The sequence below is a fragment of the Cherax quadricarinatus genome, chromosome 11, assembly GCF_038502225.1.
Source record: "Cherax quadricarinatus isolate ZL_2023a chromosome 11, ASM3850222v1, whole genome shotgun sequence".
Lineage (NCBI taxonomy): Eukaryota > Metazoa > Arthropoda > Malacostraca > Decapoda > Parastacidae > Cherax > Cherax quadricarinatus.
The window spans coordinates 33,643,301-33,670,150 of NC_091302.1; the positions used below are offsets into that span (position 1 = coordinate 33,643,301).

General features: G+C 37.9%; 1 protein-coding gene across 1 annotated transcript in view; it reads right to left on the minus strand.

Annotated features, from left to right (window-relative positions):
- The window catches only part of RpS4 (ribosomal protein S4), a 64,758-nt gene that overhangs the window by 8,828 nt on the left and 29,080 nt on the right, over positions 1-26,850 (minus strand). Inside the window, exons 3-4 of the mRNA XM_053775198.2 lie at positions 11,009-11,106; positions 8,093-8,264 (exon numbers count right to left, since the gene is read on the minus strand). Coding sequence (XP_053631173.2) covers positions 8,093-8,264; positions 11,009-11,106 — 270 coding nt within the window. The remainder of the gene's footprint in view (positions 1-8,092; positions 8,265-11,008; positions 11,107-26,850) is intronic.

Genomic DNA, 26,850 nt, shown 5'->3' on the forward strand with positions numbered 1-26,850 from the left:
CCCATACTCCCAATTTTTCCTGCCTTCAAATTTGTCGCCAACTGCCATCTAAGGCCTAGGCCTGTTTGCCCTGCTCCTAATACCTAATGGCCACATGCTGGATCCTGGGGCATTGCAGGTAAAAAGCTTCAGCAGAAATTCTGAAACAATGGCAAGGAGACAGCAGGGCTTGACTAGGTACAGTGTATTTTGTATGATAAAGACAATAAGAATGGAATGGAATTCTGAAGAGAATTTCTCCAGTTTTGAAGATAATGATGTTAGTGGCACCAGAAATGTAAGTCATGTTAGCGAGAGCAGATATAGCAGTGGCATTTGTACCCACGAAGCCAAGGTATGCAAAGGCCACAAACACAAGTGGCACCACATACTGTGACACCACTGAATAGTATGATGAAACCAACAGCAAACAGTGTATGGAACTGGCAAGAGAATGCATCAACCTATCTCCAGTGTTTCTCATTTTAACCCTTAAACTGTCCAAATGCAGATCTACGTTTTTTCAACATTTTAAAGTGTGTAAAAAAAAGTAGATCTTTTCTTTTTTTTTTACATTTGAAAACATGTAAAAAAACTTTGATCTACTTTTTTTATATATACAGTGGACCCCCGGTTAACGATATTTTTTCACTCCAGAAGTATGTTCAGGTGCCAGTACTGACAGAATTTGTTCCCATAAGGCTGATTTCATAGGACTGAAAAATTACTTAGGTGGGCTGAACTGGAATGACCTGACTAAGGGTCAGGTAGGTGGTGATGGTTGCCGATATGATGCTTTCCAGGGCATAGTTCTAGCTGCTCAGTCAAATTATGTTCCAAATAGGGAAATCAGATCAAACAAAAATGATCCTAAATGGATGAACAATAGATTAAAATATCTGATTGGTCAAAAGAGAGGCATATATAGGCAAATCAAAAGAGGAGAGGGGCAATTGAGAAATCGATATATTCAGTTAAAGAGAGAAATAAAAAAGGGAATTAGAAAAGCAAAAAGAGATTATGAGGTTAAAGTTGCAAGAGAATCGAAGACTAACCCAAAAGGATTCTTTCAGGTATACAGAAGTAAGATCAGGGACAAGATAGGCCCACTCAAAAGTTCCTCGGGTCAGCTCACTGACAGTGATAAGGAAATGTGTAGAATTTTTAACACATACTTCCTCTCAGTTTTTACACAGGAGGATACCAGCGATATTCCAGTAATGATAAATTATGTAGAACAGGACGATAATAAACTGTGCACTATTAGGGTCACAAGTGACATGGTCCTTAGGCAAATAGATAAATTAAAACCTAACAAATCCCCAGGCCCTGATGAACTGTATGCAAGGGTTCTAAAGGAATGTAAAGAGGAGCTTAGCACACCTTTGGCTAATCTTTTCAACATATCACTACAAACTGGCATGGTGCCAGATAAGTGGAAAATGGCAAATGTGATACCTATTTTCAAAACAGGTGACAGGTCCTTAGCTTCGAACTATAGACCAATAAGCCTAACCTCCATAGTGGGAAAATTTATGGAATCAATAATTGCCGAGGCAGTTCGTAGCCACCTTGAAAAACATAAATTAATCAACGAATCTCAGCATGGTTTTACAAAGGGGCGTTCCTGCCTTACGAATTTATTAACTTTTTTCACTAAGGTATTTGAGGAGGTAGATCATGGTAATGAATATGATATTGTGTATATGGACTTCAGTAAGGCTTTTGACAGGGTCCCACATCAGAGACTATTGAGGAAAATTAAAGCACATGGAATAGGAGGAGAAATTTTTTCCTGGATAGAGGCATGGTTGACAAATAGGCAGCAGAGAGTTTGCATAAATGGGGAGAAATCAGAGTGGGGAAGTGTCACGAGCGGTGTTCCACAGGGGTCAGTGTTGGGCCCCCTGCTGTTCACAATCTACATAAACGACATAGATGAGGGCATAAAGAGCGACATCGGCAAGTTTGCCGATGACACCAAAATAGGCCGTCGAATTCATTCTGACGAGGACATTCGAGCACTCCAGGAAGATTTGAATAGACTGATGCAGTGGTCGGAGAAGTGGCAGATGCAGTTTAATATAGACAAATGCAAAGTTCTAAATGTTGGACAGGACAATTACCATGCCACATATAAACTAAATAATGTAGATCTTAATATTACGGATTGCGAAAAAGATTTAGGAGTTCTGGTTAGCAGTAATCTGAAACCAAGACAACAGTGCATAAGTGTTCGCAATAAAGCTAATAGAATCCTTGGCTTCATATCAAGAAGCATAAATAATAGGAGTCCTCAGGTTGTTCTTCAACTCTATACATCCTTGGTTAGGCCTCATTTAGATTATGCTGCACAGTTTTGGTCACCTTATTACAGAATGGATATAAATTCTCTGGAAAATGTACAAAGGAGGATGACAAAGTTGATCCCATGTATCAGAAACCTTCCCTATGAGGATAGACTAAGGGCCCTGAATCTGCACTCTCTAGAAAGACGTAGAATTAGGGGGGATATGATTGAGGTGTATAAATGGAAGACAGGAATAAATAAAGGGGATGTAAATAGTGTGCTGAAAATATCTAGCCTAGACAGGACTCGCAGCAATGGTTTTAAGTTGGAAAAATTCAGATTCAGGAAGGATATAGGAAAGTACTGGTTTGGTAATAGAGTTGTGGATGAGTGGAACAAACTCCCAAGTACCGTTATAGAGGCCAGAACGTTGTGTAGCTTTAAAAATAGGTTGGATAAATACATGAGTGGATGTGGGTGGGTGTGAGTTAGACCTGATAGCTTGTGCTACCAGGTCGGTTGCCGTGTTCCTCCCTTAAGTCAATGTGACCTGACCTGACTAGGTTGGGTGCATTGGCTTAAGCCGGTAGGAGACTTGGACCTGCCTCGCATGGGCCAGTAGGCCTTCTGCAGTGTTCCTTCGTTCTTATGTTCTTATGTTCTTAAGTAAATTAGTCCATTTCAGACCCCCAAACTTACACGTACAAACGCACTTACATAAATACACTTACATAATTGGTCGCATTCGGAGGTGATCGTTATGCGGGGGTCCACTGTATTTGAAAATATGTAAAAAAACAGATCTACTTTTGGAGCACTATGTATGTGAACGTAAATTTGTTTGGACAGTTTAAGGGTTAATGGCAGTGAAATTCAGCAGAACTCTCCAATAACTGAAAATTCCAATGAATTTGATTTCAAATTATACTCTGATGTTAGATTTGGGAATTTGACTGATTTAAATAATGGCCACTACATACATTTCAGTAAAATCTTAGTTCAAGTGAAAGATACCATATTTGCAGAGATGTATGTTTTTTGCAATGCTCATGCCACATGTTCATAGAAGGAACATATCAAAATTCTAGACCACTGACAGCCTTTTATCAACACCAGCTTTCATAAAATGATAGCTGATCACTTTGTTGCTGTGTATATTGCATTTCTCATAAAATAAATCCAAAGATGATCTGCTGTATAAAATGAGGAAGCAATCGTGTACTTGGAGTAAATTCTTTCATCACTTCTATATAGAATGTTATTGACAAGTCTTGATATTATTCAAATGTAGGCTTTCCTTCAAGAATTTTTTTTTTTTTAAGTAAGGCCGTCTCCCACCAAGGTACGGTGGCCTCGAAAAAGAAGAAATACTTCCACCATCATTCATTATCAGTCTTGCCACAGGCATGAAATACTGAAGTTCAGATACCCCTCTAAAATACAAATTTCCCCCACCCCTTCATCTGAGTGCTAGAACTGTACTTTATACTTACAGGACTCCAGTCTGCCTAACTAGTTTTATAGAATCTTTTCACAAAATGTTACCTTGCTCACACTCTAACAAGTAGTCAATTCCCAAAAACTATTTGCCTCCACTTGCTCCTAACACGCTCTCACATACCTACTGAACGTCCAAGCCCCATACAGCAAAAGATATTGCTTTGGTATCAAACAGTTTGTGATGCGAGATTGTGAAACCTATATAGTTAGACCTTGTACACAGGTAAGAAAACCTTAGAAAACACCCAAGACCTTTCAGGAATATCGGCTCCTATTGTCAAAAATGCTGAACCATATCTTGCCAGGGGCATAATATATTCACAATTGGTACACAAGTCCCTCATGCTGTGATTTCCTGAAGGTTGACAATACAGAAATATACAAAACAGAGGAAATAGAAAATTTATACCATAATTCAGAAAGTCATTAGCTCATACGGAAGTGCAGGTATTTCATGCAAATGACAATATGGGATATCAAAGATCCTAGGAGGGATGTAGCCACCATTTTTTTTTTTTAACACGTCAGCTCTTTCCTACCGAGGAAGGGCGACCCAAAAAGAAAAAGAAAGAATTTCATTATCATTAAACACTTTCACCATCACTCATACACAATCACCGTCTTTGCAGATGCGCTCTCAAATACAACAGCTTAGATGTCCTTCCAAACTGCCAATATCCCAAACCCCCTCCTTTAAAATGAGTCATTATACTTCCCATTTCCAGGACTCAAGTTTGGTTAACCAGTTTCCCTGAATCTGTGCACAACATATTACTCTGCTCACACTCCAACAGCTCGTCAGGTCCCAAAAACCATCCGTCTCCATTTGCTTCTAACTGTGTGTTAAATAGGAGTGGCTTTTGGGACTTGACGAGCTGTTGGACTGTGAGCAGGGTAATATTTTGTGAAAGGATTCAGGGAAACTGGTTAACTAAACTTGAGTCCTGGAAATGGGAAGTACAATGCCAGCACTTTAAAGGAGAGGTTTGGGATATTGGCAGTTTGGAGGGACTTCTGAACTGTCGTATCTGAGTGTGTCTGCAAAGACTGATTAAGTATGAGTGAGAGGAAAGTGATGAATGATGTAAAAACATTGCTCGACCTAGAAAAAAAAAATATGTATAATTCTGTAATAAAAACAAACTATAGCTTGTATACATGTTGGCAGAATTACCGACAATATGTAAAGTAAAATGACAAGTGCAACTAATGTAACATTTTATTGTGACAAGAAGAGGAAGAGTAAGAAGAGGAGGAAGAGTAAGAAGAGGAGGAAGAGTAAGAAGAGGAGGAAGAGTAAGAAGAGGCAGAAGAGTAAGAAGAGGAGTAAGAAGAAAAGAGTAAGAAGAAGAGTAAGAAGAGTAAGAAGAAGAGTAAGAAGAAGAGTAAGAAGAGTAAGAAGAGTAAGAAGAGTAAGAGCAAGAAGAGTAAGAAGAGTAAGAAGAGGAGTAAGAAGAGTAAGATGAGGAGTAAGAAGAGTAAGATGAGTAAGAAGAGTAAGAAGAGTAAGAAGAAGAGTAAGAGTAAGAAGAAGAGTAAGAAGAGTAAGAAGAAGAGTAAGAAGAAGAGTAAGAAGAGTAAGAAGAAGAGTAAGAAGAAGAGTAAGAAGAGGAGTAAGAAGAGGAGTAAGAAGAGGAGTAAGAAGAGGAGTAAGAAGAGTAAGAAGAAGAGTAAGAAGAAGAGTAAGAAGAAGAGTAAGAAGAAGAGTAAGAAGAAGAGTAAGAAGAAGAGTAAGAAGAAGAGTAAGAAGAAGAGTAAGAAGAAGAGTAAGAAGAAGAGTAAGAAGAAGAGTAAGAAGAAGAGTAAGAAGAAGAGTAAGAAGAAGAGTAAGAAGAAGAGTAAGAAGAAGAGTAAGAAGAAGAGTAAGAAGAAGAGTAAGAAGAGTAAGAAGAAGAGTAAGAAGAAGAGTAAGAAGAGTAAGAAGGAGTAAGAAGAGTAAGAAAAGGAGGAGGCGGCAATGGCAGCAGTAGTAGTAGAATTAACTTGCACACGAGTAAGAGAATATAAAACCTATTACTTGGGTAGCATAAAAATAGGTTAGACAAATATTTCTATTTGAGGTTGGATTAGAGAAGGCCTGTTTCAGTTTTCATCCCCTATAATAATGCGCTTGTGCAGTATTAGCAGGAGACACTGTGTGATGGCAGGGTTTACCGTTTTCAGGAGGATTCTTGCATTCATAAGCATTCAGGCGACCTTCTCAACATCCGAAACCTCTCCATCCGTAACAAGAAACTAAGCAGTTTGGACTTGACTTCCCTCTTCACTGAAGTACCTACTACGTAAGCCATCGAGATTCTACGATGTTAACTCAATCAGAACCTTAATCTTCCTCTACCTCCCAGACATTTTGTTGACCTGATTGAACTCTGCGTTAATTTCAACTGTTTTTCTTTCAATAACAGGCTCTACAAACAAACCTACGGCATGGGAATGGGGTCCCCCCATCAGTGCCATCTTAGCCAACTTGTACATGGAACACCTAGAGGCTGAACACTTTGCCAACCTCATCCCCTCAAGAATCACTTGGTTACGTTACGTGAACGACATCCAAACGTTTTGATGTACGGAATCTTCAGGAAAGGCTTAACGCAGTTGAACCGGCAATCCAGTTTACACTAGAAGATTCCAATGACAAGCTACCTTTTCTAGATGTCCTCATTCACAAAGTAGATAAATGGAAACCTACAAATAAAAATGATCTCACACACTTCTATTCCAGTCAAGATACTAAGACCAAAAGAGGCATCATCAGATTTTTCCCAAGAGCATACCAATTTGTAGTCCTCAGTTTCCTGACGAGGAATGTACATACATTCACCAAACCTTCACTGATTTACATTTTCCTTCCTTTTTCATCTAAGATTGCAAAAGAACTCTTCAGATCATTTATTCTCCACATACCAACACTACTCCTAACAAAGTTATATTCTTCCCAACAGCCAGGTTGCACTGAACATTTCTAAAGTACTTGCACAAACTAACACTAGAGTTGCCATCACTTCCAGCACTTCAATAAAGGATCTAACCAGGACAAAATCCAAGCACCACAAACCAGTCAATGCAGGGGTTTACACTATACCTTGTGGAGGCTGCAACAGGATTTATGTAGGTGAAACAGCAAGAAACCTCGAAACCCACCTCGATGAAAATATTTATGCACATAGGAATGATAACTTGAACAACGCCTGCGTACAACACAAATTCCACAAATCATCTCATGAAATTCAGGGACGCCTGATTAGTGATAAAAAAAAATAATTTCCGCAGACACAAGTGACTTGAATCAGCACTGATCGCCGTTTCTAAAACAAACAAAAAGGCAGCTTCACCATATCAAAAGTCTTAGCAAGAATCCTCCTGAAAACAGAAAACCCTGGTCTCTCCTGCTAGTACTACACAAGCATATTACAAAGGAACCATGGAACATGCCTTCTCTAATCCAACCTCCAATAGAAATATTTGTCTAACCTATTTTTATGCTACCCAAATAATAGCTTTATAACCTTTTGCTTAGGTGCAAGTTAATTGTTCTACCATATTGTATTATTACTACTACTACAACTTATATCACTACTACTACTACCACTACTATTACACCTCTCTCTAGCCTATATAAACCCTCTGTGTCCATGTATTGTTTGTAACGGCTTGACAAAGCTCCTGGAGAGCAAAACGTTGCCACAATAAAATGTCACATTAGTTGCACTTGTGTTCTTTTACTTTACAACTACAACTTTCTGGAACTGTGACTGCTATTGAGGGGTCATTTTTTGCAAATTTCAACTCTCCATAAATTAGTCAACTTTGAGCATTTTAAATTTTGATTCTTATTCTACAAAAAAAATGAACACCGTCACAAGATTTTTTTTTCTTTCAAAATTCTGCCACACCACCAGCACTTTTTTTCCAGGTCTGCAACAATTTAAGGGTTAAAAGCCTTAATACTTAAGACCACTGTGTACAAAGACAAAGGAGCAACCTCAAATTTTTTTTACAAAAATTAACATTTAATGGTAACAATATTGAACTTGTGCACTTAGTAACCTATTGCCAGATTAGAGAATGCAGTATCTATACACAAAGCAACTGATATTTTCTTTTTATCTGAAAAATCTTTTAGCATTGTCTTTAAACACAGTATTAGAAAATTAGCAGTAAAGTATATTTCAAGATTTAATACAATGACCACTTACCATAGCCATCATCATAGTTTCTTAACTGCCAATGTGTCTTGGGACATCATCTTATATTTAACACAATACCCAAGCTCAATTTATTCCAAACAAAATGCTACATTGCTCATTTCTCCTTCGAACATACCAGAATCAAACTTGATGAAATCCTTCATCTTTTTCTTCTCGATGTCAAAGAGGATAGAGTCATTAACTTTGACAAGAGGGTCAGGATAGCGCAAGGTACGGCCATCAGTTGTGACAAGGAAAGGTACACCTTTGGGTCCAACAGATATCTTCTTAACCCTACACAGCTTGTACTGGAAAAAAAAACGGTTTTTATTTTTAACAAATACTCAAATTAACCCTTTCACTCTCCCCCACGTAGATCTGATACTGATACCAGTTTTACTTACATTTTTTTTTTTAACAAGTCGGCCGTCTCCCACCGAGGCAGGGTGACCCAAAAAAGAAAAAATCCCCGAAAAGAAAATACTTTCATCATCATTCAACACTTTCACCACACTCTCACATTATCACTGCTTTTGCAGAGGTGGTCACAACACAACAGTTTAGAAGCATATACGTATAAAGATACACAACATATCCCTCCAAACTGCTAATATCCCAAACCCCTCCCTCAGAGTGAAGGCATTGTACTTCCCATTTCCAGGATACAAGTCCGGCTATATAAAAATAACCGGTTTCCCTGAATCCCTTCACTAAATATTTCCCTGCTCACACTCCAACAGATCATCAGGTCCCAACTACCATTCGTCTCCATTCACTCCTATCGAACATGCTTGTGCACGCCTGCTGGAAGTCCAAGCCCCTCGCCCACAAAACCTCCCTTACCCCTTCCTTCCAACCCTTTTGAGGATGACCCCTACCCAGCCTTCCTTCTACAGATTTAAATGCTCTCCATGTCATTCTACTTTGATCCATTCTCTCTAAATGACCAAACCACCTCAATAACCCCTCTTCAGCCCTCTGACTAATGCTTTTATTAACTCCACACCTTCTCCTATAATTTTTACAATTTCTTTTGCCCCCTCTCCCTTTATATAAAGGAACTATACACAGTTATACACACTACCAATCCCTAGGTACCTTCCCCTTCTTTCATGCATTTATTAAACAAAAATGCCAACCGCTCCAACACTATATCCCCCCCTGCTTTTAACATTTCTGTCATGATCCTGTCAGTTCCAGCTGCTTTACCACCTTTCATTCTACGTAATGCCTCATGCATCTCCCCCACACTCTCAACCTGCTCTTCTTCACTCCTTTAAAGATGTTATACCTCCCTGGCCAGTGCATAAAATTACTGCCTCCCTTTCTACATCGACATTTAAAAGTTCCTCAAAATATTTCCACCATCTACCCAATACCTCCAGCTCCCAATCTACTAACTACCCTACTCTGTTTTTACTGACAAATCCATTCATTCCCTAACCTTAATTTACTTGTTTTTTCTTCTCGGCAAAATTTCTTGAGTGATTCACCCACTATCATTTGCTCTCCCTCTGCACTCTCTCATCACCACTCTTCACCTTTCTTTCACTCTCCAAGCCTACAACAGTTACTGGAAAATGTAAAAATTAAGAAAGCCCTAGAAAAAAAAAAGGGAGGGAGGGGGGGGGAAAGTATAGTAATTAAACTAATATGGAGCACATGGCAAATGTTGACATGGCCATCAGTGAGTCAATGACTTATCAACTTCAGGCATCCATATCCAGGCAAGTACAGATGGGGAAACTTTTTTATTCTCTTTTTTTTGAGGAGGGGAAGAGGGGGGCAATTCATTCAACAGAAAAATATGCCAAGAATTTCTTACTGCAACAATGACAGCACTTAATTTTGGTGATCATGACAGTGATAGGACTAACCCTTTGGGGGTTGAGACCCCTGATCCTAAACACAAATTAAAAAAAAAAAAAAATTTCTTCTTATGAAATGATAAGAATATTTTCCTGATGGTAATGACACCAAAAATTGCAAAATTGTGAAATTCAGCCCTCATGAAGTTAGCAATATTTATGCATTGGCAATTTCGCCCACTTTGAGCCCTATTTTCAGCTAATTCCACTGTTCCACTCGACTAAAATCATAGCTATTTCACTAGAACTCCATTTGTTATATCGAATGAGTACAAGAAACCACCTATTTACTGATTTCAACTACCCACTAAAGCGGTTGAAATTGGCAATTTGGCCAATTTCAACCAAATTTCAAAAGATGCCACTTTCAAAATAGGGTCCAGAATAAACAAGACAGACATTCCTGGCACTAAAGTAACATTTTCTCTGTTCATTAGTCACATCTCCAGGCCCCTCTTATATTACTCTTACTTTCCATTTTGAATTTTTATTCTCATAGGCAGTTGCCGTGTATTGGACGTGTGGCATTATTTGTTTAATCTTAAACATCGGCAAAAATTGAACATTTCTGCCACTGAGCTCAATTTCAAGATACTTTTCGCGAAACAAATCAAAACCATCTCTATTTCTGTAATATATTTTCCATTCTATCAAATGAGACCAAGAAAACGAAAATACAACCACAAGTACCATACGAAAATACACTGCAAAGTTGCTGTTTTAAACCAAAAAAAGTTGGAGTTCTTTTTTATTTTCTCATTACTCACTGCATGCAGCAGCATTTCTTTAATACTGCACACACTGACGATGCAGACCCATTCTTTCATATGTAGGGCTACCAGCTTTCTTCCACCAGATTTGAAGGTGCTGGAATTTTGGTGTATAAATACGTGACTAACACTGGCTATCAAGCCGTACATACACAGGACCAACCCTGAAAGGGTTAAATATTCTGGTGCAGTGTTTGATGACAGAATTCAGTGACCCCTATCCTTCTAGCTATCCTCATTTACCCATGTGTTCAAGGAACAAAAAAGTCTGATGGGTAAAGTACAGGGTAATTATTAGAAACTGTCAACCCAGTGACCTTGACAAATCAAAGCATTTGTATTGTAACTACAAATGAAATGGAATGCATAGTTAAGCTGGTGAAACAAGAGAGCATACCACTTTGCCCTACTCACCTTTGCCTCCTCATCTGTGATTCTATGTGCAATGAAGCGCCCCTTCACGTCATACAAAATGCGAAAGTACTCTCCAGTCTTGGCAATGCTCACAACATCTGTAGTAAAGTAAAGCATTTTAAAGCTTAAAACATTTAGGTACAGTATTACGTAACACTTTCAGCTGAATCCGTACAAGATACACATTCCAATATAACCATGTTATGGGTTACCACCTAATGTAATCAAGGGGGATATTAATTTCAAACTGACTGGATTACTGTCACAGGAAGTATAATCTTTTGAATTCTTACAGGCAGTCTAGGGCTGCTTTACCATTATGCAGAACCTATTCTGTAGTGGCCAGCATTACACACTAATGAAAATAAGGGATACACGACTAAAAATTAAGTCAACACAAGAAAACTAGATCGAGACAAAATATTGAAAGTATTAGCCCTTTCGAGGGTCGTCTCATTGTTCTACACCTTTAAAGCCAGGGTCGGTCCCGTAGTGCTACTCCATGAACATAGCTCTCTCAGATAAGCTGTGAGCGGTAAATTTGGGCCTAGATACGAGAGAATGGTACTATGCAGTAAGTATGCACCACAAAAAAATCCTGCATGTAGTGCATTAAAAAAAAACTTTTGGGTTTAAAACAGCGACTTTGCGGTGTATTTTCATATGGTTTCATGTTTACATTCTCGTTTTCTTCGTCTCATTTGATAGAATGGAAGACATAGATTATATTCCAGAGTACACAAATTACATCACTTGTCCAATACCCATCCAACTGATCAGTCTAATACATGTTCAGAAATGTGCTGACATCGTTTGTAAAATTATTACAATAATGTAGTAGTCTGCAAAACAGGAAATCTTTTATTTTTAGTGTGAATAAAAATTCGAAATGGAAAACAAGCGTAATATAGGAGAGGCCTGAGGACATGACTAATGAAAAGAGGAAATGATGTTTTAGTGCCAGGGATGTCTATACTGTTTATTAGAACATAAGAAAGAAGGAACGCTCTAGCAGGCTTATTGGCCCATGCGCGGCAGGTCCAAGTCTCCTACCAGCTTAAGCCAATGCCCCAACCTAGTCAGGTCAGGTCACATTCCTTAAGGAGCACAGCATTTGACCTAGTAGCACAAGCTAGTCAGGTCCAACTCTCACCCACCCATACCCACTCGTGCATTTATCTAGCCAATCTTTAAAACTACACCATGTTTTATCCTCCATAATTCTATTACCAAACTAGTGCTTTCCTACTTCCTTCCTGAATCTGAATTTTTCCAACTTAAAGCCACTGCTGCGAGTCCTGTCTAGACCAGATATTTTTATCATGCTATTTACATCCCCTTTATCAATTCCTGTCTTCCATTTATACACCTCAATCATATCCTCCAACTCTACACCTTTCTACAGAGTGCAGATTCAGGGCCCTTAGTCTATCCTCATAGGAAAGATTCCTCATACATGGTATCAACTTTGTCATCCTCCTTTGTACGTTTTCCAGAGCATTTATATCTATTCTGTAATACGGTGACCAAAACTGTGCACCATAATCTAGATGAGGCCTAACCAAGGATACATAGAGTTGAAGAACAACCTGAGGACTCCTATTATTTATGCTTCTTGATATGAAGCCAAGGATACTGTTCGCTTTATTTAAAACACTAATGGACTCTTGTCTTGGTTTTAGATTACTGCTAACCAGAACTCCCAAATCCTGTTTGCAATCCACAATATTGAAATCTACATTATTTAGTTTATATGTGGCATGGTTATTTACCTGTCCAATGTTTAGAACTTTGCATTTCTCTATATTAACCCTTAAACGGTCCAAACGTATATATACGTTCACGAGCGTAGCGCCCCAAACGTATATGTAAGTTTTCTTTGTCATTCATTCAACATTGCCACGATAAGTCTGAGTCACGTAGACATGAGAGAATGGGTGCGCAAACTCACTGTGCGCCATATTAAAATAATTGAGGACGCCTGGGTGCCATATGCTCTTTTTTCCTATTAAAAAAAGAATTTTTTTTCTCTCAAAAAATTTGGGGCGCTACGCAAGTGAACGTATATATACGTTTGGACCGTTTAAGGGTTAAACTGCATCTGCCACTTCTCCGACCACCACATCAGTCTATTCAAACCTTCCTGAAGAGCTCTGATGTCCTCGTCAGAATGAACTCGACAGCTTATTTTGGTGTCATCAACAAACTTGACAATGTCGCTCTTTATTCCCTCATCTATATCGTTTATGTAGATAAAAAAAAATAACAAAAAAAGGCACAATACCGTGACTGGAACGATACACAAATAACCCGCACATAAAAGAGAGAAGCTTACGACGACGTTTCGGCCCGACTTGGACCACTGACAAAGTCACACTAACCAGAAGTGGAGCAGGATGGCTATATATAGGCAGGAAGAGGTAAAGGAGGAAGAAAGGAAGGGAGGGAGGGAGGGAGGGAGGGAGGGAGGGAGGGAGGGAGGGAGGGAGGGAGGGAGGGAGGGAGGGAGGGAGGGAGGGAGGGAGGGAGGGGGAGGGAGGGAGGGGGAGGGAGGGAGGGAGGGAGGGAGGGAGGGAGGGAGGGAGGGAGGGAGGGAGGGAGGGAGGGAGGGAGGGAGGGAGGGAGGGAGGGAGGGAGGGAGGGAGGGAGGGAGGGAGGGAGGGAGGGAGGGAGGGAGGGAGGGAGGGAGGGAGGGAGGGAGGGAGGGAGGGAGGGAGGGAGGGAGGGAGGGAGGGAGGGAGGGAGGGAGGGAGAGGAGGGAGGAGGAGGAGGAGGAGGAGGAGGAGGAGGAGGAGGAGGAGGAGGAGGAGGAGGAGGAGGAGGAGGAGGAGGTGGCAGCGGCGGTGGCGGCGGTGGTGGCGGCGGCGGTACAAGAATAGTATATAATACCGACAAGATGAAATTAAGACCCGCAACACCCGGGCATCCCTATCGCAGACATGTAACGTTTATGTAGATTTTGAACAACAAGGGGCCCAACACTGACCCCTGTGGAACACTGCTCGTGATGCTTCCCCACTCTTGATTTCTCCCCATTTATGCAAACTCTGCTGCCTATTTGTTAACCACGTCTATCCAGGAAAAAATTTCTCCTATTCCGTGTGCCTTAATTTTCCTCAACAGTCTCTGATGTGGGATTCTATCGAAAGCCTTACTGAAGTCCATATACACTATCATATTTATTACCATGATCTACCGCCTCAAATACCTTAGTTAATAAATTCATAAGGCAGAAATGCCCATTTGTAAAACCGTGTTGAGATTCGTTGATTAATTTACGCTTTTCAAGATGACTACGAATTGCCTCGGTAATTACTGATTCCATAAATTTCCCCACTATGGAGGTTAGGCTTACTGGTCTATAGTTCAAAGCTAAGGACCTGTCACCTGGTTTGAAAATAGGTATCACATTTGCCATTTTCCACTTATCTGGCACCATGTCAGTTTGTAGTGATATGTTGCAAGGATTAGCCAAAGGTTTGCCAAGCTCCTCGTTACATTCCTTTAGAATGCTTGCATACAGTTCATCAGGGCCTGGGGATTTGTTAGGTTTTAATTTGTCTATTTGTCTAAGGACCATGTCACTTGTGACCCTAATCGTGCATAGTTTACTATCGTCCTGTTCTACATAATATATTACTTCCTCTCAGTAAAAACAGAGGAAGTGTGTCAAAAATTCAACACATTTTCTCATCACTGTTGGCAAGCTGACCTGAGTGACTTTTGAGTGGACCTATCTTGTCCCTAATCTTACTTCTGTGTATCTGAAAGAATCCTTTTGGGTTAGTCTTTGATTCTCTTACAATTTTAACCTTATAATCTCTCTCTGCTTTTCTTACTCCCTTTTTTATTTCTCTCTAACTGAATATACTGATTTCTTAACTGCCTCTTTCCTCTTTTGATTTGCCTATATATGCCTCTCTCTTGACCAATGAGATGTTTTACTCTACTGTTCATCAATTTAGGATCATTTTTGTTTGATCTGATTTCCCTATTTGGAACACGAGTTGTCTGAGTAACTACAACTATGCTCTGGAAAACGTCATATTGGCAACCATCTCCACCTACCTGACCCATAATCAGGTCATTCCAGTTCAACCCACCCAGGTAATTTTTCAGTCCTACGCAATCAGCCAAACTGAAGTCAGGGACAGAGACTTGACTGCCATTATTAGGGTAATTCCATGATACATATATTAAAACAGTGATATGTGATCACTTCCCCCAAGCGCATCATTAACCTTAAGATTATTAATTAGCGATTCCCTGCTGGCAAGAACCAAGTCAAGCAGGTCATTTCCTCTAGTTGGTTCTGTCACAAACGGTTTTAAAAAACAATCCTGAATCGTATCAAGAAAATCACTTGACTAAATTTCCTGTCAAATTGCTCCAGTCAATTTGTCTAAAGTTGAAATCTCCCATTAGTACATTTTTCTATGTAGATGCCTTACGAATTTCATCCCATAGAAGTTTACTGCATTCCCTATCAAGATTTGGGGGCCTGTAAATCACACCAAAGATTAGTTTTTCACAGCCCTCTAAAAGCTGTAACCAAACAGATTCAGTGGCTGATGCTTCTAATTTTATATCTTGTCTAACACAACAATTTAAATTGTCTCTGACATACATCGCTACTGCACCACCCTTCCTGGTGACCCTATCAGTGTGGAATAATTTATAGCCTTGTATGTGACATTCAGAAGAAATCTTTTTCAGATTGAGCCAGGTCTCTGTTACAGCAATAATATCTGTTTCCTGCACTTGCAATTAATCTTAGCTCCTCCATCTTATTTCTTACACTCCTGCTATCAGCAGAGTTAACCTTAAGGGAGCTAGTCTCCTGCTGCCCTCTGCTGTCTCCCTTTGCCAACCTGATCCACTGTCTTTATTTATAACTTTATGATTAATGTCTTTTAGTGTTGCAACCTGACTGTTTCCCCTACACACCCATACCTCTATCTTTATCAATCTAAAATCTTACAGACGTATCAGCAATGGCCCTCTCGATCGAATTCGTATTTTGGTCAATGGTCCAAGTCGGACCGAAACGTCGTCGTAAGCTTCTGTCTTTTATGTGCGGGTTATTTGTGTATCGTTCCAGTCACGGTATTGTGCCTTTTTTGTTATTTTGAATTCTGTGTGAAATTGGCCAAATTACCAATATCTGATCACTTTACTGGATAGCTGAAATAGGTAAATGGGCAGCTTCTTGTAGTGAACAGAGTAAAAGGAATTCTAGCAAAATAGCCAAGTTTGGTCAACTGGAAGAATGGAATTGGCTGAAAATAGGGCTCAAAGTGGGTGAAATTGCTAATGCATAAGTGGGCGATTTTTGCCCACCGAATCCTATTTAAGGCCAATTCTTAGCTATTTTGCTAGTACTGTATGTCTTCCATTTTATCGACTGGGCACAAGAAATTGCCCAATCAACTATTTCAACTACCCAATAAAGTGATCAGAAATTGGTAATTAGACAATTTCACACAAATTTCAAAATATTCTAATTTCAAAATACAGTCCAGAATAAACAATGCAGGCACAGTTACATTCCCAGGCTTTACACATGAATTCCCTTTTGAATTTTTATTCACAAATAAATTGAGAAATTTACTTTTATGCATTGTAATAATTGTAAAAGTAATGTCAGCGCCTTCGTGAACACATATTAGACCAACCAGTTGGACGTGTATTAAGTGAGTGACATTGGCAAAAAGTCTAATCATTTCCATTACTTTGAGCTCAATTTCAAGCTACTTCCAATCCTGAAAACAATCAAAATTACCTCTGTTTCTGTAATACATTTTCCATTCTATCAAATGATACCATGAAACCGAGAATACAACCATAAAAGTCATCCAAAAATACAAAGTAAAGTCACTACTTTAAACCAGAAACATCTCCCCCTCCTTATGCGCTGTGTGGGGGAGGGTTTTATATATACAGTGGACCCCCGCTTAACGATCACCTCCAAATGCGACCAATTATGTAAGTGTATTTATGTAAGTGCGTTTGTACGTGTATGTTTGGGGGTCTGAAATGGACTAATCTACTTCACAATATTCCTTATGGGAAAAAATTCGGTCAGTACTGGCACCTGAACATACTACTGGAATGAAAAAAGTTCGTTAACTGGGGGTCCACTGTATATATATATATACAAGTATATATATATATACAAGTATATATATATATATACATGTATATATATATATATATATATATATATATATGTATATATATATATATATATATATATATGTATATATATATATATGTATATGTATATATATATATATATATATATATATATATGTATATATATGTATATATATATATATGTATTTATTATTTATTTTTTTATTATCACACCGGCCGATTCCCACCAAGGCAGGGTGGCCCGAAAAAGAAAAACTTTCACCATCATTCACTCCATCACTGTCTTGCCAGAAGGGTGCTTTACACTACAGTTTTTAAACTGCAACATTAACACCCCTCCTTCAGAGTGCAGGCACTGTACTTCCCATCTCCAGGACTCAAGTCCGGCCTGCCGGTTTCCCTGAATCCCTTCATAAATGTTACTTTGCTCACACTCCAACAGCACGTCAAGTATTAAAAACCATTTGTCTCCATTCACTCCTATCAAACACGCTCACGCATGCCTGCTGGAAGTCCAAGCCCCTCGCACACAAAACCTCCTTTACCCCCTCCCTCCAACCCTTCCTAGGCCGACCCCTACCCCGCCTTCCTTCCACTACAGACTGATACACTCTTGAAGTCATTCTGTTTCGCTCCATTCTCTCTACATGTCCGAACCACCTCAACAACCCTTCCTCAGCCCTCTGGACAACAGTTTTGGTAATCCCGCACCTCCTCCTAACTTCCAAACTACGAATTCTCTGCATTATATTCACACCACACATTGCCCTCAGACATGACATCTCCACTGCCTCCAGCCTTCTCCTCGCTGCAACATTCATCACCCACGCTTCACACCCATATAAGAGCGTTGGTAAAACTATACTCTCATACATTCCCCTCTTTGCCTCCAAGGACAAAGTTCTTTGTCTCCACAGACTCCTAAGTGCACCACTCACTCTTTTTCCCTCATCAATTCTATGATTCACCTCATCTTTCATAGACCCATCCGCTGACACGTCCACTCCCAAATATCTGAATACGTTCACCTCCTCCATACTCTCTCCCTCCAATCTGATATTCAATCTTTCATCACCTAATCTTTTTGTTATCCTCATAACCTTACTCTTTCCTGTATTCACCTTTAATTTTCTTCTTTTGCACACCCTACCAAATTCATCCACCAATCTCTGCAACTTCTCTTCAGAATCTCCCAAGAGCACAGTGTCATCAGCAAAGAGCAGCTGTGACAACTCCCACTTTGTGTGTGATTCTTTATCTTTTCACTCCACGCCTCTTGCCAAGACCCTCGCATTTACTTCTCTTACAACCCCATCTATAAATATATTAAACAACCACGGTGACATCACACATCCTTGTCTAAGGCCTACTTTTACTGGGAAAAAATTTCCCTCTTTCCTACATACTCTAACTTGAGCCTCACTATCCTCGTAAAAACTCTTCACTGCTTTCAGTAACCTACCTCCTACACCATACACTTGCAACATCTGCCACATTGCCCCCCTATCCACCCTGTCATACGCCTTTTCCAAATCCATAAATGCCACAAAGACCTCTTTAGCCTTATCTAAATACTGTTCACTTATATGTTTCACTGTAAACACCTGGTCCACACACCCCCTACCTTTCCTAAAGCCTCCTTGTTCATCTGCTATCCTATTCTCCGTCTTACTCTTAATTCTTTCAATTATAACTCTACCATACACTTTACCAGGTACACTCAACAGACTTATCCCCCTATAATTTTTGCACTCTCTTTTATCCCCTTTGCCTTTATACAAAGGAACTATGCATGCTCTCTGCCAATCCCTAGGTACCTTACCCTCTTCCATACATTTATTAAATAATTGCACCAACCACTCCAAAACTATATCCCCACCTGCTTTTAACATTTCTATCTTTATCCCATCAATCCCGGCTGCCTTACCCCCTTTCATTTTACCTACTGCCTCACGAACTTCCCCCACACTCACAACTGGCTCTTCCTCACTCCTACAAGATGTTATTCCTCCTTGCCCTATACACGAAATCACAGCTTCCCTATCTTCATCAACATTTAACAATTCCTCAAAATATTCCTTCCATCTTCCCAATACCTCTAACTCTCCATTTAATAACTCTCCTCTCCTATTTTTAACTGACAAATCCATTTGTTCTCTAGGCTTTCTTAACTTGTTAATCTCACTCCAAAACTTTTTCTTATTTTCAACAAAATTTGTTGATAACATCTCACCCACTCTCTCATTTGCTCTCTTTTTACATTGCTTCACCACTCTCTTAACTTCTCTCTTTTTCTCCATATACTCTTCCCTCCTTGCATCACTTCTACTTTGTAAAAACTTCTCATATGCTAACTTTTTCTCCCTTACTACTCTCTTTACATCATCATTCCACCAATCGCTCCTCTTCCCTCCTGCACCCACTTTCCTGTAACCACAAACTTCTGCTGAACACTCTAACACTACATTTTTAAACCTACCCCATACCTCTTCGACCCCATTGCCTATGCTCTCATTAGCCCATCTATCCTCCAATAGCTGTTTATATCTTACCCTAACTGCCTCCTCTTTTAGTTTATAAACCTTCACCTCTCTCTTCCCTGATGCTTCTATTCTCCTTGTATCCCATCTACCTTTTACTCTCAGTGTAGCTACAACTAGAAAGTGATCTGATATATCTGTGGCCCCTCTATAAACATGTACATCCTGAAGTCTACTCAACAGTCTTTTATCTACCAATACATAATCCAACAAACTACTGTCATTTCGCCCTACATCATATCGTGTATACTTATTTATCCTCTTTTTCTTAAAATATGTATTACCTATAACTAAACCCCTTTCTATACAAAGTTCAATCAAAGGGCTCCCATTATCATTTACACCTGGCACCCCAAACTTACCTACCACACCCTCTCTAAAAGTTTCTCCTACTTTAGCATTCAAGTCCCCTACCACAATTACTCTCTCACTTGGTTCAAAGGCTCCTATACATTCACTTAACATCTCCCAAAATCTCTCTCTCTCCTCTGCATTCCTCTCTTCTCCAGGTGCATACACACTTATTATGACCCACTTCTCGCATCCAACCTTTACTTTAATCCACATAATTCTTGAATTTACACATTCATATTCTCTTTTCTCCTTCCATAACTGATCATTTAACATTACTGCTACCCCTTCCTTTGCTCTAACTCTCTCAGATACTCCAGATTTAATCCCATTTATTTCCCCCCACTGAAACTCTCCTACCCCCTTCAGCTTTGTTTCGCTTAGGGCCAGGACATCCAACTTCTTTTCATTCATAACATCAGCAATCATCTGTTTCTTGTCATCCGCACTACATCCACGCACATTTAAGCAACCCAGTTTTATAAAGTTTTTCTTCTTCTCTTTTTTAGTAATTGTATACAGGAGAAGGGGTTACTAGCCCATTGCTCCCGGCATTTTAGTCGCCTCATACGACACGCATGGCTTACGGAGGAAAGATTCTTTTCCACTTCCCCATGGACAATAGAAGAAATAAAAAAGAACAAGAGCTATTTAGAAAAAGGAGAAAAACCTAGATGTATGTATATATATATATGCATGTGCGTGTCTGTGAAGTGTGACCAAAGTGTAAGTAGGAGTAGCAAGATATCCCTGTTATCTTAGCGTGTTTATGAGACAGAAAAAGAAACCAGCAATCCTACCATCATGCAAAACAGTTACAGGTTTTTGTTTCACAGTCATCTGGCAGGACGGTAGTACTTCCCTGGGTGGTTGCTGTCTACCAACCTACTACCATAATATGTATATATTATGTATATATGTATATATATATATATATATATATATATATATATATATATATATGTATATATGTATATATGTATATATGTATATATATATATATATATATATATATATATATATATATATATATGTATATATATATATATATGTATGTATATATATATATATGTATATATATATATATATATATATGTATATATATATATGTATATATGTATATATATATATATGTATATATATATATATGTATATATATATATATATGTATATATATGTATATATATATATATATGTATATATATGTATATATATATATATGTATATATATGTATATATATATATATATATATATATATATATATATATATATATATATATATATATATATATATATATATATATATATATATATATATATATATATATATATATATATGCAACAAGATCACAGTAAACAGGTGATTTCAAAATATGCAAAACAACCACTCTGAAAGAATAGAAAAATTCCAAGCGCTTTCGTGACTACTCACATTATCAAGGAACTATGAAAGTGAAGCATCCAAGGAAGCTATATAAGGGGTCGGCCAGCACCTCACTATCAGATCCCACAACGGTTAAACACGTGATACGCGGCGAGCCAACTTGGACAGGTCCTTTGCAAAACTCACCCCCAAGCTATTTATTTGTCCAGTGTATTATTAAATTCTACCCAAATTCTATTAATTATAAATGGATCTAATTTATATAAACCAAAGGAAATATTCATATTATTGTCAAAACTGCTTTTTATGAAACAAGATTCAATTATATTCCTGTCGACCATGGACTTGCTTGATACTACTTTCTCAACTTTTTGAAAATCAATTGGATGGTTAAAATCTCTTACATGAATAAATAAAGCATTGGAATCTTGTCCAGTTCTAATGCTATATTTATGTTGTTTTAATCTTAGTTCGAGATTTTTACCAGTTTGACCGTAATAAACTTTATCGCAAATTTTACAAGGAATCTTATAGACACATCCATCAGCATTTTGGGGGGAATTCTTAATCAAAAGTTTTTTTTACTGTATCAAGATTTTTGAATACAACTTTAATATTAAAAGTCTTAAGAAGAGAAGGCATATCAACCAAGTTTTCATGGTAAGGGAGAACCAACATATTTTTAGTTGAATAAGGCTGGTTGCCCTTTTTTGGATTATAAAAAGTGTTCCTAGCAACTTTAAAAGATTTATCAATTACATTTCTTGGGTATTTTAAATCATTACCTATTTCATAAATTTTGGATATTTCCTCATCTATGAACTCAGGAATCCAGTCAGACCAATTATTAGCTCCATAGGGTCAGTTTCATATAAATTATCCAAATGGCTTGTCGACATTTTGAGCCCTATTGTTGGCAAAATTTCTAACTTTAATGTTAAAAACAACATAGACTTGGTTGATAAATTAAACTCCTTGACTGACTTAAATGATTTTAACATGGTTAGTTTTGATGTTACTTCCTTGTTTACGAAAGTTCCTGTTGATGATTTATTAAGTTTCTTATCTGAAGAACTCGTTAACTATGATTTACCATTGCCAGTTCCTACTATCATTAAACTTATTAAACTTTGCATTGTTGATGCAAAATTTGTATTTAATGATAAATTTTACACTCAGAAGTTTGGTATGGCAATGGGAAATCCTCTTTCACCTGTTCTTAGTAACCTATACATGGAATTTTTTGAAACAAGGTTGCTTAACACAATCCTCCCTAATAGAGCTAAATGGTTCAGATATGTTGATGATATTTTGTGTCTTATGCCCAAAAATGTAGATATACACCATTTTCTTGGAAAATTAAATAGCTTAGCCCATTCTATAAACTTTACTGTTGAGTTTGAAGAAAATAACTCATTGCCTTTTCTAGATGTTTTAATTATTAAGGGTAATAATGAATTCAAATTTAAAATTTACAGAAAACCTACAAATAACTGTTCCTATGTCCACTATTATTCCTCGCATCAAGATAGAGTCAAACTGTCTGTTTTCTCATCAATGTTTTTGAGAGCTTTACGAATTTGTAGTCCTGAGTTCATAGATGAGGAAATATCCAAAATTTATGAAATAGGTAATGATTTAAAATACCCAAGAAATGTAATTGATAAATCTTTTAAAGTTGCTAGGAACACTTTTTATAATCCAAAAAAGGGCAACCAGCCTTATTCAACTAAAAATATGTTGGTTCTCCCTTACCATGAAAACTTGGTTGATATGCCTTCTCTTCTTAAGACTTTTAATATTAAAGTTGTATTCAAAAATCTTGATACAGTAAAAAAACTTTTGATTAAGAATTCCCCCCAAAATGCTGATGGATGTGTCTATAAGATTCCTTGTAAAATTTGCGATAAAGTTTATTACGGTCAAACTGGTAAAAATCTCGAACTAAGATTAAAACAACATAAATATAGCATTAGAACTGGACAAGATTCCAATGCTCTATTTATTCATGTAAGAGATTTTAACCATCCAATTGATTTTCAAAAAGTTGAGAAAGTAGTATCAAGCAAGTCCATGGTCGACAGGAATATAATTGAATCTTGTTTCATAAAAAGCAGTTTTGACAATAATATGAATATTTCCTTTGGTTTATATAAATTAGATCCATTTATAATTAATAGAATTTGGGTAGAATTTAATAATACACTGGACAAATAAATAGCTTGGGGGTGAGTTTTGCAAAGGACCTCTCCAAGTTGGCTCGCCGCGCGTCACGTGTTTAACCGTTGTGGGATCTGATAGTGAGGTGCTGGCCGACCCCTTATATAGCTTCCTTGGATGCTTCACTTTCATAGTTCCTTGATAATGTGTGTAGTCACGAAAGCGCTTGGAATTTTTCTATTCTTTCAGAGTGGTTGTTTTGCGCACGCGCACACACACACACACACACACACACACACACACACACACACACACACATATATATATATATATATAAATATATATAATATATATATATATATATATATATATATATATATATATATATATATATATATATAATATATATATATATAATATACATATATATATATATACATACACATATATATAATATTTTTTTTTTTTTTTTTTTTTTTTTTCAACAAGTCGGCCGTCTCCCACCGAGGCAGGGTGACCCAAAAAAGAAAGAAAATCCCCAAAAAGAAAATACTTTCATCATCATTCAACACTTTCACCACACTCGCACATTATCACTGTTTTTGCAGAGGTGCTCAGAATACAACAGTCTAGAAGCATACACATATAAAGATACACAACATATCCCTCCAAACTGCCAATATCCCAAACCCCTCCTTTAAAGTGCAGGCATTGTACTTCCCATTTCCAGGACTCAAGTCCGACTATATAAAAATAACCGGTTTCCCTGAATCCCTTCACTAAATATTACCCTGCTCACACTCCAACAGATCGTCAGGTCCCAAGTACCATTCGTCTCCATTCACTCCTATCTAACACGCTCACGCACGCTTGCTGGAAGTCCAAGCCCCTTACCCACAAAACCTCCTTTACCCCCTCTCTCCAACCCTTTCGAGGACGACCCCTACCCCGCCTTCCTTCCCCTATAGATTTATATGCTTTCCATGTCATTCTACTTTGATCCATTCTCTCTAAATGACCAAACCACCTCAACAACCCCTCTTCTGCCCTCTGACTAATACTTTTATTAACTCCACACCTTCTCCTAATTTCCACACTCCGAATTTTCTGCATAATATTTACACCACACATTGCCCTTAAACAGGACATCTCCACTGCCTCCAACCGTCTCCTCGCTGCTGCATTTACCACCCAAGCTTCACACCCATATAAGAGTGTTGGTACTACTATACTTTCATACATTCCCTTCTTTGCCTCCATAGATAACGTTTTTTGACTCCACATATACTTCAACGCACCACTCACCTTTTTTCCCTCATCAATTCTATGATTAACCTCATCCTTCATAAATCCATCCGCCGACACGTCAACTCCCAAGTATCTGAAAACATTCACTTCTTCCATACTCCTCCTCCCCAATTTGATATCCAATTTTTCTTTATCTAAATCATTTGACACCCTCATCACCTTACTCTTTTCTATGTTCACTTTCAACTTTCTACCTTTACACACATTCCCAAACTCATCCACTAACCTTTGCAATTTTTCTTTAGAATCTCCCATAAGCACAGTATCATCAGCAAAAAGTAACTGTGTCAATTCCCATTTTGAATTTGATTCCCTATAATTTAATCCCACCCCTCTCCCAAACACCCTAGCATTTACTTCCTTTACAACCCCATCTATAAATATATTAAACAACCATGGTGACATTACACATCCCTGTCTAAGACCTACTTTTACCGGGAAGTAGTCTCCCTCTCTTCTACACACCCTAACCTGAGCCTCACTATCCTCATAAAAACTCTTTACAGCATTTAATAACTTACCACCTATTCCATATACTTGCAACATCTGCCACATTGCTCCTCTATCCACTCTATCATATGCCTTTTCTAAATCCATAAATGCAATAAAAACTTCCCTATCTTTATCTAAATACTGTTCACATATATGCTTCAATGTAAACACCTGATCTACACATCCCCTACCCACTCTGAAACCTCCTTGCTCATCCGCAATCCTACATTCTGTCTTACCTCTAATTCTTTCAATTATAACCCTACCGTACACTTTCCCTGGTATACTCAGTAAGCTTATTCCTCTATAATTTTTACAGTCTCTTTTGTCCCCTTTCCCTTTATATAAAGGGACTATACATGCTCTCTGCCAATCCCTAGGTACCTTCCCCTCTTTCATACATTTATTAAACAAAAGTACCAACCAATCAAACACTATATCCCCCCCTGCTTTTAACATTTCTGTCATGATCCCATCAGTTCCAGCTGCTTTACCCCCTTTCATTTTACGTAATGCCTCACGTACCTCCCCCACACTTACATTCTGCTCTTCTTCACTCCTAAAAGAAGGTGTGTGTATGTATGTATGTATGTATGTATGTATGTGTGTGTATATATATATATATATATATATATATATATATATATATATATATATATATATATATATATATATATATATATATATATATATATATATATATATATATATATATATTTTTTTTTTTTTTTTTTTTTTTTTTTCAACAAGTCGGTCGTCTCCCACCGAGGCAGGGTGACCCAAAAAAAAGAAAGAAAATCCCCAAAAAGAAAATACTTTCATCATCATTCAACACTTTCACCACACTCACACATTATCACTGCTTTTGCAGAGGTGCTCAGAATACAACAGCTTAGAAGCATATACGTATAGAGATACACAACATATCCCTCCAAACTGCCAATATCCCAAACCCCTCCTTTAAAGTGCAGGCATTGTACTTCCCATTTCCAGGACTCAAGTCCGACTATATGAAAATAAATAAATAAATAAATAAAATATATGTATATATATATATATATATATATATATATATATATATATATATATATATACAGTGGACCCCCGCATAGCGACCTTAATCCGTGCAAGAGGGCTGGCTGTTATGCGAAATGTTCGCTATGTGAATGAATTTTCCCCATAAGAAATAATGGAAATAAAATTAATCCGTGCAAGACACCCAAAAGTTTGAAAAAAAAAATTTTACCACATGAAATATACATTTTCCTACACACAAAGAGAAGGATACATGCACAATAGTAGAGTAGTACATGCACAATATATATTGTGCATGTACTACTCTACTAAATGAAGAATAAATGACACTTACCTTTATTGAAGATGCAGCAATGACTGATGAGACACTGTGTCCTGGGAGTGCCTTTTCCTCCTGAGTACTGAAGGTCCTGTT